General features: G+C 34.6%; 1 protein-coding gene across 3 annotated transcripts in view; it reads right to left on the bottom strand.

The window, feature by feature from the left end:
- Positions 1-16909, bottom strand: part of FCHO2 (FCH domain only 2) — a 116194-nt gene that overhangs the window by 33126 nt on the left and 66159 nt on the right. For all 3 annotated transcript variants that reach the window (XM_029216535.1, XM_029216533.1, XM_029216534.1), the window contains 6 exons: positions 10442-10499; positions 9983-10158; positions 8538-8549; positions 8168-8192; positions 6133-6175; positions 3844-3938 (listed from right to left, as the gene is read on the bottom strand). In XM_029216535.1, coding sequence (XP_029072368.1) covers positions 3844-3938; positions 6133-6175; positions 8168-8192; positions 8538-8549; positions 9983-10158; positions 10442-10499 — 409 coding nt within the window. The remainder of the gene's footprint in view (positions 1-3843; positions 3939-6132; positions 6176-8167; positions 8193-8537; positions 8550-9982; positions 10159-10441; positions 10500-16909) is intronic.

Below are 16909 nucleotides of genomic sequence, written 5' to 3'. Positions count from 1 at the left end.
TTGACAGTCCGCCTGCTGATGCAGGGGACACGGGTTCGTGCCCCGGTCCGGGAAGATCCCACATGCCGTGGAGCGGCTGGGCCCGTGAGCCATGGCCGCTGAGCCTGCGCGTCCGGAGCCTGTGCTCCGCAACGGGAGAGGTCACAACAGTGAGAGGCCCACGTACTGCAAAAAAAAAAAAAAAAAAAAAAAAAAGAGCTAACCTACATCTGCTCTCTGACACTACCTAAGGGGAACAGATAAAGCATGTTTCCCATACCACCCTTCATCTGAATAAAGGCACAGACTAATCTAGGATACAGAAGCAATGATGATGATGCAGAAGAAAAACCAGCAGCATTGCTAGCTTCTTCTGTCAGTAGCTTTTCAAAACATTTAATATTATGGCAAAGGTCACGCTGGTCCTCAGAGATGCAGCTGTTGGAAAAATCTCTCATCCAAAGCACCAGGGAACGCAAAGGTATTTTCAGCTTTACAATGCAATCTCTGGAATGCCTTCTGAGCTCCACTGGAGTCAGTAATTTTAACAAGTTCATCAGTAAAGGAAATCCACTGACTCTGCAACCATGAAGCAAAAGGAAACTTATTGTGCTCGCTGGTGGTGTCTTTACAGCAGGATAGCAGAGAGGGTTGGTGGAAAAGTCTGGTAATGGGTTTTCTAGACCTAAAATCTGACCTGGTTTCAAGTAAAGAACCAATTATCACACCCCCAGACAAATCAGTTTGGGAGAGAAAAGCAGAGTTCCTATTCTGTTCACTAAGGTCAGCAGAAGAAGAATAAAGAAACTGAAAACTAGAAGCAACAGGAAAATTCTAAAACTAAAATATAAATCTGCACAGCCAAATAGTTCTTATTTCAGGTTAATATTATTTCAATTGCTCAAAACTAGAAAAAATTAATAATACATGGAACAAGAGCATGAGCTCAAACTTTATATTAACTGAGGAAAATAATTATGAGAATAAGAAACTTAAAATATGTATGAGTAAAATTTAAGGTCCAAAAATATATAAGGCCAGAATTATTCCTGATTTTCAGAGGAGCAAAAGGTAATGCTAACAGTCAGTAAAAGTCTAAAGAGGTTTGACAAGGTGTCAAAGTGATGCTGCTGGGTACATGTGTTCCTCAACAAAGTGCCTGACTAGTGATAAAACTTAAAACTGTCATAGGAAGTAAGACAGACAAAATCAGTGTTGGAGTTAATATAAAAAACCAGCCTAATATTTTTCAAAAGATAATTTTACAGGGGTTTTACAGAGCACAAGTGCTCAATTAACCCATGGGTAGAGAAGAAATGGTCTATACTAGCACTTATCAAAGGGAAGGAAGATATGAGCTATTTATATTAAATTTTATATACATATACTTTATCACATATAATTTATGTATATGTAAATTGTACATATATGTTTAAGAAGCAACTGAAAATACTTCTGTACCAAACTTTAAGCATGCTTCTTAAACATATAACAACACTGAAAGGTTTAACATATTAGTTACTAACTGATAGGAATTATTTTCTTAGACTGGTTTAGCTGAGATGGAGTGATTAATGAATTAAGATTCTGAAAGGGACAAAGGAGAGCAGGGAATAATCTGACAACCTGGCCATTTCTAAAATGTGAAAATGGTACCAGTGTAGACGATGTTAAGGGAGACATGCACTGTAAAAAGCAGTGGAAGAAAATTTAAGACAAAATGCCTATTTCACAATTTCACTTAGGGCCAGTCTTACAAAACAGGAGAATCATCATAATGTATTCATCAGTTTTATCAATAATTATATTCTGTCCAAGTGAAGACTTAATAATAATTACCACACAGCAGAGTGTCTCTTTTCAACATCACTAACATTCTTTGAAGGGCAAAATAATCTGACATTTTTAGACTTAATAGGAAGTTTTTAAAAGGCATAGCAAAATAAATTTTAAAATAAGCAAAAAAAAAAAGAGAAAGTTTTATCATTCCCTACCTACTAAACATCAAATGACAACTAAATGAAACTCATTTTTTTTTTTTTTTCTTTTTTTTTGGCTGTACGCGGGCCTCTCACTGTTGTGGCCTCTCCCGTTGCAGAGCACAGGTTCCGGATGCGCAGGCTCAGCGGCCATGGCTCACGGGCCCACCCGCTCCGCGGCACGTGGGATCTTGCCGGACCGGGGCACGAACCTGTGTCCCCTGCATTGGCAGGCGGACTCTCAACCACTGCGCCACCAGGGAAGCCCGAAACTCATTTTTTTACCTGAAGTTGAAAGTGATATGGGCAAAACATTCTTTAGATAGGTAGCAAGAGGAAAAGAGAGCACTTTTTTGAAAAGGAGATTGTGCTAAAGAAAATAGAAACGAAGGGTGGAGTTATGAAGAAATTTCTATATAACTAAAACTTCTGTGATAACAAAGTGAAAATTTTTATTAAAGATTAATAAAACCAATTCATAAAAGGATATTATCAAAATTAAAATTAGGACCTTCTCCATTCTAAAAACAGAACAAAACAGTATTCTGACATTTTTACTAAACAAAAAAAGAGACCCTAATACAACTTCAGTTTTTCCTATACAATTATTTTACTTATAAAATCTATTGTAAGATTAGTTAACTAAAACTAAATAGTAAACAAATGCCAATTGAGAAAGGCTATAATGCCACTTCAGAATATGTGCAATTACCTAATGACTGCTTCTTGCTGTTCAAAACTCCCAATTGTTTCAGGTTAAGGTTGCCTAAAATCCATTTATAATTTCTTTTTAAAACATTAGTTTCTAAACAGTCCAATTTTAAATACTAGTGTTTATTTTATTATTAACAGTAAAATGTTTCAACATGGCTTATTGTTTTGTTAATCTGCCAGAGTACAACGAATTGAACAAAGATTTTGGAATTAGTAAGATCCAGGTTTGAATCCATGCTTCATTTCCTAGTTATGTGGTGTTAGAGAAGTTCCTGATCTCTCTCAGCTTTACTTTTTCTATTTATAAAACAGGGACAATAAAAAGGACTTCATGCAGCAGTTAATGAGATGAAATCAAACAGAACGTGCATATATCCCAGCAAAGACACAGCAAGAACTCAATTCAAGTTCTCTCCCCAACATTCAAGCATTCCCTTAACCCCAAGTACTGCACGGCATTTCTGAAATCCCCAAGAAGGCTAAGATCAACTTAAAGTGATTTTATTTTCCTTTTTTGAACAAGCAGTTTTATTAAACATGCTTTGATGGTTGACTAGTGGGGTTTCATATTTTGAAGAAAAGAAAAATTTAATATATTCTTGCCAAAAGAACAACTAAAACACATTCATAAAGTTATTTCATGTTGGGAAGTGCTAAAGCCTTTCTGGAAAGCAGTTTGGCAAAAAGTAACAATGGGCATATCTTGTGACTCATAAATCTTGTATTAATAAATTATTATAAGGATATGAGATGTGCACAAAATCTGCTGTATCTACGGATGTCCATAATACTAAAAACTAGATGCAACCTGAATGTCCATCAAGAATGGACTGGTTGTATTAACGCACATCTATGAAGTTGAATAATAAAAATTATTATTTGGGCATTGATATAGGAATGATGCCTAGAAATAAATATATTAAGGGAAAAAAAGCTGGTGTTTGATGAATTTTTATCGTTAAATCCATATGGTCTTTAAGGTAAGTTAACAAAATCAGTATAAAATCACTTTTATATGGCAATATGATCAGAGGACAAGTTAAATTTTTGATCATTAAGTACAACATACAAGTAATGGATAAATCAATTAGGAAAAAGTAACTACTGCATTCCTTTACAGTTACAAAAAAATAATAAATAAATAAATAAATAAATAAATATATGTGTTTACCTGATGATGATGATGAAGTTAGTGAAGTTGAAGAAGATGAATCAAGAGATGGTCCAAACAGGGGGTCCCAAGCAAGTAAATCACTGGTCCCTTTCCTACCATAACATTTTAAAAATAAGGATTTTAGCAAATGAGTATTTTATTAGTATAAAATATAGTAATTTACCTTTATTTCATAGAAAGCTCAAATATATGATTAAAGAGTTGGACATTGTGCTTCACATATGATTGAATATGTGAAGAACATAATTAGCAGGTTTAATAAACTGATATTTGTTAACTGCTATAAGCAGAACCCACAATAACATTAAGTTCGCAAAGGAGAGTAGATTAATCCCCACTGATTAAATCTTGTTATATGCTAATAAATGTAGGGGCTGTCAGAATAGAAATAATTTCAGTTTTACAAATGAAAAGCAGCATGGAGAGTCTATATGAGCTGCCTAAGGACACACAGCTAATTAATTCTGTGGCACTATCAGATGTGCTAATTCACATCTGGAGCCCAGTCTTGGACAGATAATTTCTGAAGTGATACGAAATCAGATAGAATTTTTATAAGGCCATACTTATTATCAAAGATGAAGAAAAAGGGTAAAGGATTTTTTTCAAAGTACTTTTTAAGTACAGGATGGTGGCTTAAGCTCCATGTATATAAACGACTCTATACAAACTTCAAAGATCTGATCACTGCAGTAGATCATGCATAGGAGGAATTCTCCCTAGGTAATCCACTACCTGGGCTACTAAGGTTGGCTAGCAAAATGTATGGGTCATACATGTCTCTTTATGAGAGGTTACCAAGACTATGGACAAAATCAAGAGCATGAACATTCTCATTTCAAAAAACTCAATGTGCTGCATAACCAAAGATTTTCTTCCACTGACCTCTTGGAATCCTTCAAACTAGTTACTCTCAGGATTCAACTCTTGGCTCTTTAATGCAAACATAAATGTTTCTCTTTTCCATCTTAGTCATATACCCTTTTAGGATGCTTAATCTCTAGGATCTTGAGGACCTGACCTTTGCCACCCCGTCTTTTTTTCAAGTTAACTGCCCCAACTTTATTGAGGTATGTTTGACAAATAAAAATTGTATATATTTATGGTATAAAAAAAGAAAATCCCCATTTAAAAATAATCTAATGTATCAAACTACCATTATTTAAAATATTTTTTAGAAATCCTAGAAAACAGGCCCACTATAATGAAAATATTACAATCACCTATAAGCACATATCTAGTATCTCAACATGCACCCACATGGAAGCACACTTACGATAAAGTATAGAATCACAACTGTATAAATGATTCCTAAAAACAAAGTCTTAAAACACTAAACTTATCTTTAAAAATGATAAATGAATACCTCCACTCTGCTCGATTAGTGCTTAGCTTTCAAAGTTTCCATTTTAAACTATTCATTTAGTTAAGCCTACTTTTACTCATACAAAAAACATTAAAAGAAAGTATTCTTGTTGATAAATACAGAAGTGAAAAAGGACCCATGCAACACTGGCTTAAAATATTTTGTCTTTTTAAGAAGAACTGGCAACATGTCTTCTAGACCTCTCCTTTTTCAATTAAGTTGAAAAGTTTCATAAAGTATACAGTCTATTTTACAAGGTCACAGACAAAATTGAAGGAAAACAGTGAGAGAATTTCCATGTGAATAACTAGTTGAAATATAGACATGTATGAATTTGGGATACTATCATTTATTTAGAAGCAGTGAAGACACCAAGGCCAAATACAGCTGAATGGATTTTTTACAAATTATCATAGAAAGAAATACTGTCAAATGAGAAAATAATTTAAAACTTCTAAAAACTCTATATGACGTTTCACAGCTTAGGAAACAGGATGATTAAAAACAGTGTACTGGAATTAAAACTACAGAGATAATAAAACGAAGGATACTTAAAATTTAAATGTAGTGGGGAGGGAATAATAAATAGGTGGAGGACACAGGATTTTTAGGGCAGTGAAATTATTCTGTATGATACTATAATGGTGGACACATATCAATATCCGTTTGTCAAAACTCATAGGAAATACAACACCAAGAGTTAATCCTAATGTAAACCATGCACTTTGGGTGACAATGATGTGTCAGTGTAGCAAATGTGCTACTCTGGTGGGGGATTCTGATAGTGGGGAAGGTTTGGCATATGTAGAGGCTAAACGTATATGTAAAAATCTCCATACCTTCCACTCAGTTTTGTTGTGAACTTAAATTTCTCTAAAAAATAAAGTCTATTTAAAAAGAATTTTTAACGTGGAACTTACTCATTGGATGAAGCAGATGGCTTTGATTTTGTTAACTCTTCACCTAATTAAAAAGTTGAAATATTATGAAAAAATTAATAATCCGAGTAATAAAATATTTTAATGTAAGGAGAACTACTACACATACATCAATTTTTAAATTCTGGCATTAATAACATATATAAACAATTATGAAGAAAAGGAAAATAAGCCTTTAACAAGTCTTCTACCATGCTTAAAAATATAAAAATAGGGCTTCCCTGGTGGCACAGTGGTTGAGAGTCATCCTGCCGATGCAGGGGACACGGGTTCGTGCCCTGGTCCGGGAGGATCCCACATGCCGCGGAGCAGCTGGGCCCGTGAGCCATGGCCGCTGAGCCTGCGCGTCCGGAGGCTGTGCTCCGCAACGGGAGAGGCCACAACAGTGAGAGGCCCGCATACCGCAAAAAAAAAAAATTAAAAAAAAAAAAATAGCTGAATTTCTGTTAAATATTCATTTCTTCTAATATCTTTGATAAGAAACAACTTAAGTCAACTAAACTAATGAATAGTCAACTATTCATTAAACTGCTGTTCATAAAATAAAACAGGGGCTACAACTTTAAAAATCAGAACAAATGTTTAAATACTTATGTATTTAAATAACGTATGTAATAACTCAAGAATTTTAACTGATGAATCATGAAAGCATTTTTCAAGTTCTGATATTATTAATGATTATTTTATTGACCAAAAGTAGTTATTAATTCTTGAAGGACACCCTATTTTGAAAAATAAAATTTTTATAACAACAAAGGTCTCTTTATAAGGTAGTCTATTTTGCTACCTTCTGCATTTATAACATGAATCATTGCATAAGCAATTGGTACATGGAGGAACAGCATCAGTAATACAAAAGTCCTGCTGGTTAGTAAGCAATTTTCATTGCACCTTAATGTTTTGCATCACCAAGCAATAGCTGATGAATGCAAAATACATCAACATGGGTAATTACAGCAAACTATGAGGAATACAACAGTGTACATAATGCCCATTCACATCACATTCTCCCATTTGGCTCATTTCAGCTGTTTGTTTTGCCTCATGGTGCTTACTGTGGTGTTTGTCATCTTTTTGCATTTTGCCCTCATCTTGATAACTCAGTAGCCCCCTTTTATACTCATTTTCCTCACATCCCCTTATCATCAAGCTACTTACCATTTATGTTTTGAAAGTAAAAGCCTACTTTTAGTTTGGTATTTATTATGAATTTAATAGGTCTTTTTAATTGTGCTAGAATTTTTAATTACAATTGATGTCATGGTTTTTATTAAGCACTGTGTTCACAAAATTGCATAGCTTTTGTGTGGGCTGCCTCAACTCTATTTTCCCCACAACTCTTGTTATGTTTAATACATGATTCTGCAAATGGTGTTAACACCCCAAAAACATTTTTAGTATAATTTGAGTTACTGTACTAAAAATCTTATATTAGAAGTTGCAATTGTGATACGACTTAAAAATGGATCAAGCTAAAACTCATCTTTCTGGGGACTTCCCTGGTGGTCCAGTGGCTAAGACTCTGTGCTCCCAATGCGGGGGGCCCGGGTTCAATCCCTGGTCAGGGAACTATATCCCACATGCCGCAACTAAGGGTTTGTATGCCACAACTAAAGATCCCGCACAACACAACTAAGATCCTGCATGCCGCAACTAAGACCTGGCGCAGCCAAATAAATAAATAAATATTTTTTTTAAAAAAGTGCCTTCTGGCTCATGAGGATGAGTTATGCTAGTTAAACAGTTTTATGTGCTTAATCAGAAGCTGCTCTTTGGCTTTGTTGATTTCTGAAAAACGTTGTAGCCACATATTCAAGTTTAAAGCACATCTCAAAACGAAAAGAAATAGTATAGATAAGTTGTCTTCTGTTGCAAAACAAGCATCCTTCTAGTCTGTCGTTATGGCTCATGATGAAAAAAGACCATTTCTACAACTACATATGTTAGGCTACAAGCTTAGCAAATTCCCTGATAAATTTTAATAGACTTAAATAACCAATTTAAATGTCAAACTTACTAGATGAATTCCGATTCATCTGCACCTAAAATAGAAATGCAAAAACTAAGTACCATTAAACAAATAATTTAATGCGGTAATAAAATATTTGACAAAATGTTAATACTGGAACATAATTTTAAGTTGTTTTTAATATACCTGCTCAATTATAAACTGTATTTACGTAAAAAGATTACAGAAAAAACTTTTTTGTAGTCAAAAAATAATACATGTACCTTTAAATCATTCAATAAAATGCTTTAAAATACCGGTATCTACAGCAACATACTATGACTTGCTAATTTAAAAACACAAATATTTTGAAAATCAATGTTCAAATATACAATTTCTTTTTAAGTCAATAGGTAAAAATATAAAATCTTGCACTTACTGGGCTGTGTCTCTAGTAGTACATGGAAGGAAAAAGAAAAACACAGTGTTTAAAAAAAAGGAAAAAGAAAAACATAGTATTTGCTTTAGAATTTAAAATATATTTCCTTGCTCTAATAATCTGTCTATTCTCTTCTTAATCATGTCTATTGATAAAATCTATATACCTTAAAACACATACACTGTTGGAGGGAAAACAACTTAAGCTAGATAAGCAAACTGGGCAACAAAGTATACTCTCAAGACCCCTCTTTTCAAATATTAACAATTAAAAATTTTCTGATTATTATTTATTTTCTGAGTATGAAGTTAACACGTTTACTTTTTTAAAAAAAAAATAGAAAAGAGCACAAAGCATCAATTATCTTACTACCCAAAGACAGATGCTTAACATTTTGATATATATATATCCTCTAGGCTTTTATTTACTTACATATATATTTTAAATTAGTTATGCTCTTTACACAATAAAAAATGTTTAATGGCTTCACAACTTCCTACTTCAAATATAAACCATAATTTAATCTTGGCATTAATGTTAAATAGTAATGGTAGAATAAAACCTCACTTCAGAAATTTGGTGGAAAAAAGTTCTAAAATTAAATTCTAGAAGTGTATGACTGGGAGAAAAACACTTTTTCTAAACAAATACATAGAGTCTACTGAAAATATGTAATTAAATAAAATACAAAATGGTAAGAACTTTTATTCTCCATCAGCTACAATAAGTATGTGCAGATAAACTAAACTGACATTCTAAGACATGCTTTTTTCCCATAATTTAACATTTCTAAATTTAAGAGTATGACATCGATAGAAAGATTATGGTGATTTTTTTTCTCCCTCAAAAGCTATCAAGTTTAGTATCTCAGAATTGAGGAATTAACCACTACCACTAAGAATTCTTATTTGCCTTTTCCTGTATGAAAAGTATGGAAAAACAACCATTAATTACAGTGACAGAAAAAAAAAAAGCAAAGATATAATTTAATTTCACTTGAAATTGATTTTTATGCAATTCCTTTTACATAAAGTTCACCAAAAAAAAATGGATGAAAAACTTTAACATTAGATGAGGAAAAGGTTAATATTGTAGTTTACAAAACTCTGCCTGAGACATATAGCACTATTTATAAAATACATCAAATGGCAGAAATAGTGCATTTCCCACATTTTTGTTTAAAACACATTCAAAAGGAAGCAAAACTAAACCAAACTCAAACATTCATCTGCCTGTATAAAAATTATAAACTGTATACCTCAATAAAGCTGAAAAAATTATAAATATTTCCTCATCCAACATGCTTAACTATTTACTATGTGATGTTTTGATTTTCGTTAGTCCTAAAACTAATCAGATGCAGGTAGATGAGCTTAAAAAACCAAAAAACAAAACCCCAAAGGCTTCTGTATAATGAGTGCAAACTTGCTTATTTTCTTACTTACAGATATTGCTGGGGAGAGCGTTATATTTCCTATAGATACTTTTAATTCATCCAAGGAAGCCATTGTGTGATGTGAGTTATTCGGATGCATAGGTTTGATTTCTATCCGATACTTCTTTGGTTCTTCATCCTCAGAATCAGAATCACTAGATGAGTAGAAATGGTTCTCTTTGGTATGTGAGTATCAGTTAAAGAATTGAGTTTTTAAATTATCTTAATGCACAACCAGTTTTTCACACATTTATAAAAAGGAACAAAAAAACTCTGAGATAAGATGTACTTTATCAGAAATGTAACTACTAACTTTTATTCACCGCATGTCAAATAAAGATCACAGAGGCACATTTTATTACAATTAATTAAAAATTTGAAGAGTCTTTATTAAATAATAGATTATTTTAACTGTCTACTTATATATGCCAACACAATCCATAAGACTATCCAGATGATGAAAGGATATCATTCTGATTTGCTTCTGGTTTTATACTATAGCCTTCTTCATCCACATCAGGAATGTTCTATGGGGAAGAAGAAAAACTTTACTGTAACAATGCCTCCAACTGCAAAAACATTAAAGGTTAGCAAAACAGCCTTAACTATTACCGAGGAGCTTTATCATATATCAAATATCATAGATTAACAAAATTATTAACACTGGGAAATTATGTGTTTTTAGATAATTAGCTTCAAATGACACTCCACGCTTCAGACGTCTGAAAGAAAAAAGCACTGCAAAACAAACAGGATAAACACTGAAAGGAAGAGAATAGGTGTTTGGCTAGGCATGTCAGCAGTTCTGTGAATAACCAAATTTTTACCTAAATCTTCAAAGTGAAGAAATAAAAGCAAAAGATTGTATGCATCCACGGAAGAGAGGCGGTAAAATCAGAGGACTGACAGCTTAAGTAAATGGAAATACATATTAAAAATATAGAACAGGGCTTCCCTGGTGGCTCAGTGGTTGAGAGTCCGCCTGCCGATGCAGGGGACACGCGTTCGTGCCCCGGTCCAGGAAGATCCCACATGCCGCGGAGCGGCTGGGCCTGTAAGCCATGGCCGCTGAGCCTGCGCGTCCGGAGCCTGTGCTCCGCAACGGGAGAGGCCACAACAGTGAGAGGCCCGTGTACCACAAAAACAAAAAACAAAAAATATATAGAACAGGGACTTCTCTGGTGATGCAGTGGTTAAGAATCCGCCTGCCAATGCAGGGGACACGGGTTTGAGCCCTGGTCCTGGAAGATCCCACATGCTGCGGAGCAACTAAGCCCGTGCGCCACAACGACTGAGCCTGCGCTCTAGAGCCTGCATGCCACAACTACTGAGCCCACATGCTGCAACTACTGAAGCCCACACGCCTAGAGCCCGTTCTCCGCAGCAAGAGAAGCCACCACAGTGTGAAAGAGTAGCCCTGCTTGCTGCAACTAGAGAAAGCCCATGCGCAGGAACAAAGACCCAACACAGCCAAAAATAAATAAATTAATTTAAAAAATATAGAGAGAGAACAAAAAAACAGAAATAAAAGACTACCAAGGGGCTTCCCTGGTGGCGCAGTGGTTGAGAGTCCGCCTGCCGATGCAGGGGACACGGGTTCGTGCCCCGGTCCGGGAAGATCCCACATGCTGCGGAACGGCTGGGCCCGTAAGCCATGGCCGCTGAGCCTGCGCGTCCGGAGCCTGTGCTCCGCAACGGAAGAGGCCACAACAGTGAGAGGCCCGCGTACAGCAAAAAACAAACAAACAAAGAACAAAACAAAACAAAAAGACTACCAAGAAAATTTAAACTATACTAAAATACCACCTCTTTTCCATGAGACTGGCAAAAACTCAAGTTAAAAAATATACTCTGTTGGCAAAGCTGTGAGGAAATGTACTCTTATACTTTATTGGTATACATACAAAATAGTACAATTCCTACAGAGATAAATTTAGCAATATCTAACAAAAAATTTACGTGTTTACCCTTCTACCTAGGAGTTCCTTTTCTAGGAATTTACTCTGAAGATATGCCCCCAAGAATTAAAAAATACATATGCAACAAGTTTATTCACCAGAGATTATTTGTAACTCAAAATTATTGGAAAGTACTAAATGTCCAAGCATAGCTGAATAAACTATGCTGCATACACAAAGTGAAGTACTATGCAGCTATTTAAAAAAAAAAAAAAAAGAGAAAAGTTTCCATGAACTGATATGGAGTGACTTCCAGGAAATACTGCTAACTGAAAAAAGCCAAGTACAAAAGAATATATATAGCATACTACCTTTTAAGTAAGAAAGAAGGGGAAATTTAAAAACCATATAGATATCTGCATTCTTTATGAAAAAAAATTAAAAACAAAAAAACACTGCAAAGATAAATCAGAACACAATAAAGCTGGTTACCTAAGAAGGAAGGGTGATGGAGCAGAAGGGATACAGAAGGGACACTTCTCTAAAAATGCTTTTGTGGTTAAGTAAGAGAATATAAAATTTATGCTCAAATGGATCAGAAAAAAATATACACACAAACACATGCACATACGCAGGGAGAATGGAACTGTTAAAGCAAATGTAGTAAAAAGTTAAAGGTATACAAGTGTTCTTTATACTATTTTATTCTTGTATTTCTTTATAGGTTACAACATATTTCTAAATAAAAACATTTTTTAAATGGGGGAGAAAAAGAACTGCCAAGAAAAGACAGGGTGTACCAGCTGGATATAACTGGGCAGCTAGTATCATTCTACTCCTAGAGTTTCCCCATTCTTCCTCCAATCACTTGCTAAAGCTCAGCAAGAGAAATATGAAGGAATGCTAACCTGACAGGCACAGCACAAGGTTTACATAGTTATAGTTTCCAAGCTGAATAAACAGTCTAACGTAGTTAGCAGTGAGTTAACAGACTGGGTTAAAGTTTAGAAGTGAAATATCTAATATAGGGTAAAGAACAGATTCCATAGATAAAAAGATGACAAGTGATGTAGTTATGACCCTAGAAGTAGAGCACTTTCTTTGAGTTCTATATGCTGCTTACTAATATGCAAATAATACTTTAAAATACTTAAAAAATAAAGAAACTGGGGACTTCCCTGGTGGTGCAGTGCTTAAGAATGCGCCTGCCAATGCAGGGGACACGGGTTTGAGCCCGTGTCTGGGAAGAGCCCACATGCCGTGGAGCAACTAAGCCTGTGTGCCACAACTACTGAGCCTGTGCTCTAGAGCCTGTGAGCCACAACTACTGAGCCCACGTGCCACAACTACTGAGCCCATGCTCCTAGAGCCCGTGCTGCACGACAAGAGAAGCCACCTCAGTGAGAAGCCCTCGCACCGCAACAAAGAGTAGCCCCCACTCACCACAACTAGAGAAAGCCTGCGCACAGCAACGAAGACCCAATGCAGCCAAAAATAAATAAATTAATTAAAAAATAAAATAAAATAAAGAAACCATTAGAAATCAGAATAAAAGAAGTTTTTTTCAAAATACTTTCTTCCTATTCCTGGTACCCTAGAACATACCAGATATTTAATCTCCTAGAGCTTCTTTTCATTTTGGCCACACCAAGTAGTATGCAGGATATTAGTTCCCTGACCAGGGATCGAACCCATGCCCCGTGCAGTGGAAGCACAGTGTCTTAACCACTGGACCGCCAGGGAAGTCCCTCTCCTAGAGATTCTATCTGGGATCTGCTACTGACACTATTTTTAAATTTGTTTACAGTACACTATACTATATGTTGTACTAATTTAAAATAATACTGAGCTGTTTTCTGTAAGACCAAATAAACTGCTTTTGAATCAACCTCCTGCAGATTACATCTATAAACTCTGGTCAAAATAAACATAAACAACTATCTGAAGTTACTGGAGAGTGACCCACAGCGACTATCTAAAAAGATACACAAAGTTATACACTCAAAAAAACAAAAAAAAAAAACCTATAAATAAATCAAATTCTAAAACAGGTTCAAATAACCCACAGAAAGGCAGGAAAAATAAAACAATATTCTGAGAGGGAAAGAGAGAGAGAGGAACAAATAGAGAACAAAAAATTAAATGGCAGACAAACCCCAACATGTCAATAATTACATTAAATATAAATGGTCTATGTATAACAAAAGACAGATTGGCAGAATGAATTTAAAAAACATGACCCGGCCATATGCTACGCGTGAAAAACTCATTTCAAACACAACAACATACGTAGGTTGAAAGGAAAATGATAGAAAAAATATACCATGCAAACATTAATTTAAAAAATAAAAGACAGTGACTACCTTACTATTAGATAAAACAGACTTCAGAAAGAAAGTGACCAGTGTCGCGAGTGACCTTATGCCCACACAAAAACCTGTACACAACTGTTCAAAGTAACTTATTTCTAACAGCCAAAAATTGGAAACAACTAAACGTCCCACAATAGGTGAACAAATTCTGGTATACCTACATCGTGGGATACTATTCAGCAATAAAAAGGAATGAACTATTCATGTATGCAACAACCTGGAATAATCTCTAGAAAAGGGTGCTGAGCGAAAAAAGCCAATCTCAAAAGGTTACATACAGTATGATTCCACTTAAATAACATTCCTGAAATGACAAATATATAGAAATCGAGAAAAGATTAGTGGTTGCCAGAGGTGTGTGTGTGTGTGTGTGTGTGTGTGTGTGTGTGTGTGTATAGGGAGGGGGCGGAACAGAACAAAAGTGACTGAAAAGGAGCAATCAAAATGAAAGATCCTTCCAGCAATCACAGTCCTAGGTATTTACCCAGTTGATCTGAAAACTTATTTTCGCACAAAAACCTGCACACAAATGTTATTAAGCTGCTTTATTCATAATCACCTAAAAGAAGAAGCAACCAAAACATCCTTCAATAAGTGAATGGATAAGTAAACTATGATACATCTATACAATGGGATACTCTTCAGTGATAAAAAAGGAATGAACAATCAAGTCATGCAACAATATGAATAAATCTTAAATGCATATTTAATATTCCTGGTAAAGGAATCCAGTCTGAAAAGGCTATATCCTGTATGATCCCATTTATACGACATTCTGGAAAGGGCAAACATATAGAGGTGATAAACAGATCAGTGACTTCCAGGGATTTGAGCACTGGGAGAGGGTTAAATAGGTGAAAGGAAAAAAAAAAAAAAAAGATCCTTGGTTAATGGAAATGTTCTATTTTGACTGTATGAGTATCAATATCCTAGTTACAATACTGTACCAAAGTTTTGCAAGATGTTACCATCAAGAGAAACGAGATGAAAGGTATACGGGACTGCTCTGTACTATCTCTGTAATGTTCTGTAAATTGACAATTATTTCAAAATAAAACGCTTTTTTGGTGTGTGTTTAAAAAAAAAAAAAAGCAATGATTCTCACTGTACCAGGTTTTCAATGCTAGAACTATTCATGATATTAATAAAAACTTACACATTACCTGTTTACATCTTTGTCCATTCAATCCATGGTTTCTATATTAGGGCCCCATACTGCTGGAGCAAAGCATTAAGTCAAAAGCAGTACAAGAAGAAGAAAAGAGCATGTAACTTCAGCCAACAATCTTAAAGGCAGTTTTGGTGGATAGTGGTGGTAGTAACTTTAACAAAATATTGGGATAGAGCTTGCAAATCAATGGTATGTTTCTCAGTCTCAGTTTGGAGAGAGGAAATTGGTTAAAACTAAGAGAGCGATTTACACTTCCTTGGTCAACTTTCAAAAGATGTAGTCACTCAAAATAATTTTTTTTTAATTACATACATAGACTTTTTAAAAAAGGAACAGAAAATGATGGATAATTTCCCTACCAAAGTAGCCTGTTGATGTTTAAGTAATAGTAAGACTAGCCATAAACAGGCCATAAATAAAAGGAAACAACAAAAAATGAAAGCCTCCTTTCCCTGCTGACCCCACTGTAATCCTTCTCCTCAAAGGTAACCACAATTCAGTGTCTTGTAACTCATTCTTTTAAAAAAAGAGAATACATATAATAGACACACATTTATTTTAAAAAACAACTACTTAAAAGATCACACTTGCTTTTATTAAGTTCTTCCCATTTCAACAGACACGAGCAACCTAGATCTATAACATCTATTTCTTCATCAAGTGAATGTTTAATAATTTAACCAATCCCCATTTTAATGGATGCTTTAGTGTTTCCAATTTTTTGCTAACATAGACAATGTTGAAATGAACATCTATCCCTATCCACCTTTTCTCCCTCCCCCTCTATATAAGCATATATCTTGGTCAAGCATACACACACACACATAAAGTTTGTGAATATAGCAGTAACAGTAAAGCCCCAGCAGCAGGATTGCAGAGTCAAAAAGAATATACATTTCTTATTTGGGAGATACTGCCAACTATCCACAAGACAGATTATACCAATTTACATTCCTACCAACAGTATGAGTGTATCAAAACTTTTGCCAATATGATAGGTGAATACAGTAATTTCATTCTAATCTGCATCAGAATTAGGCTACTATTTTGAACATTTATGATTATTCACTACAACCTTTTATTTCTTCTTATGAAAATTGCCTTTTTATCTTAATGCCCTTTTCCTACTAGGATGCTTGCTTACCTTTTAAACTAATTTGTATCAAAACTTTACAAAGGAAAATAATTAGCCCCTTGTTAAACATCTTGCAAATACACTCTGCCCAACTATCTTTAGTGATTCAACTCCTTCTATGGTGTATTTTTTCTAATTCTGTAAGTTTTTCATTTCTATACAGTCAAATTTATCAATCATTTCTTATATAGCAGCAGAATTTCGTGTCCTCTTTAAAAGTCCTTTTCTAATTCCAGATAAATACTGGCTGAAGTTCAAAATTGTTTAATATTGATCATTATAGAATAGTATCAATTAACTGAGAAAATTTAAAATATTTTATTTAAAGGAGTGCATATAAAACATGAAGTATTAAAATTTT

Source organism: Monodon monoceros, unplaced genomic scaffold, assembly GCF_005190385.1.
Source record: "Monodon monoceros isolate NGI ecotype Baffin Bay Population unplaced genomic scaffold, NGI_Narwhal_1 Super_Scaffold_12, whole genome shotgun sequence".
In the NCBI taxonomy this organism is placed as follows: domain Eukaryota; kingdom Metazoa; phylum Chordata; class Mammalia; order Artiodactyla; family Monodontidae; genus Monodon; species Monodon monoceros.
This window is presented reverse-complemented; position numbering and strand designations above follow the sequence as displayed.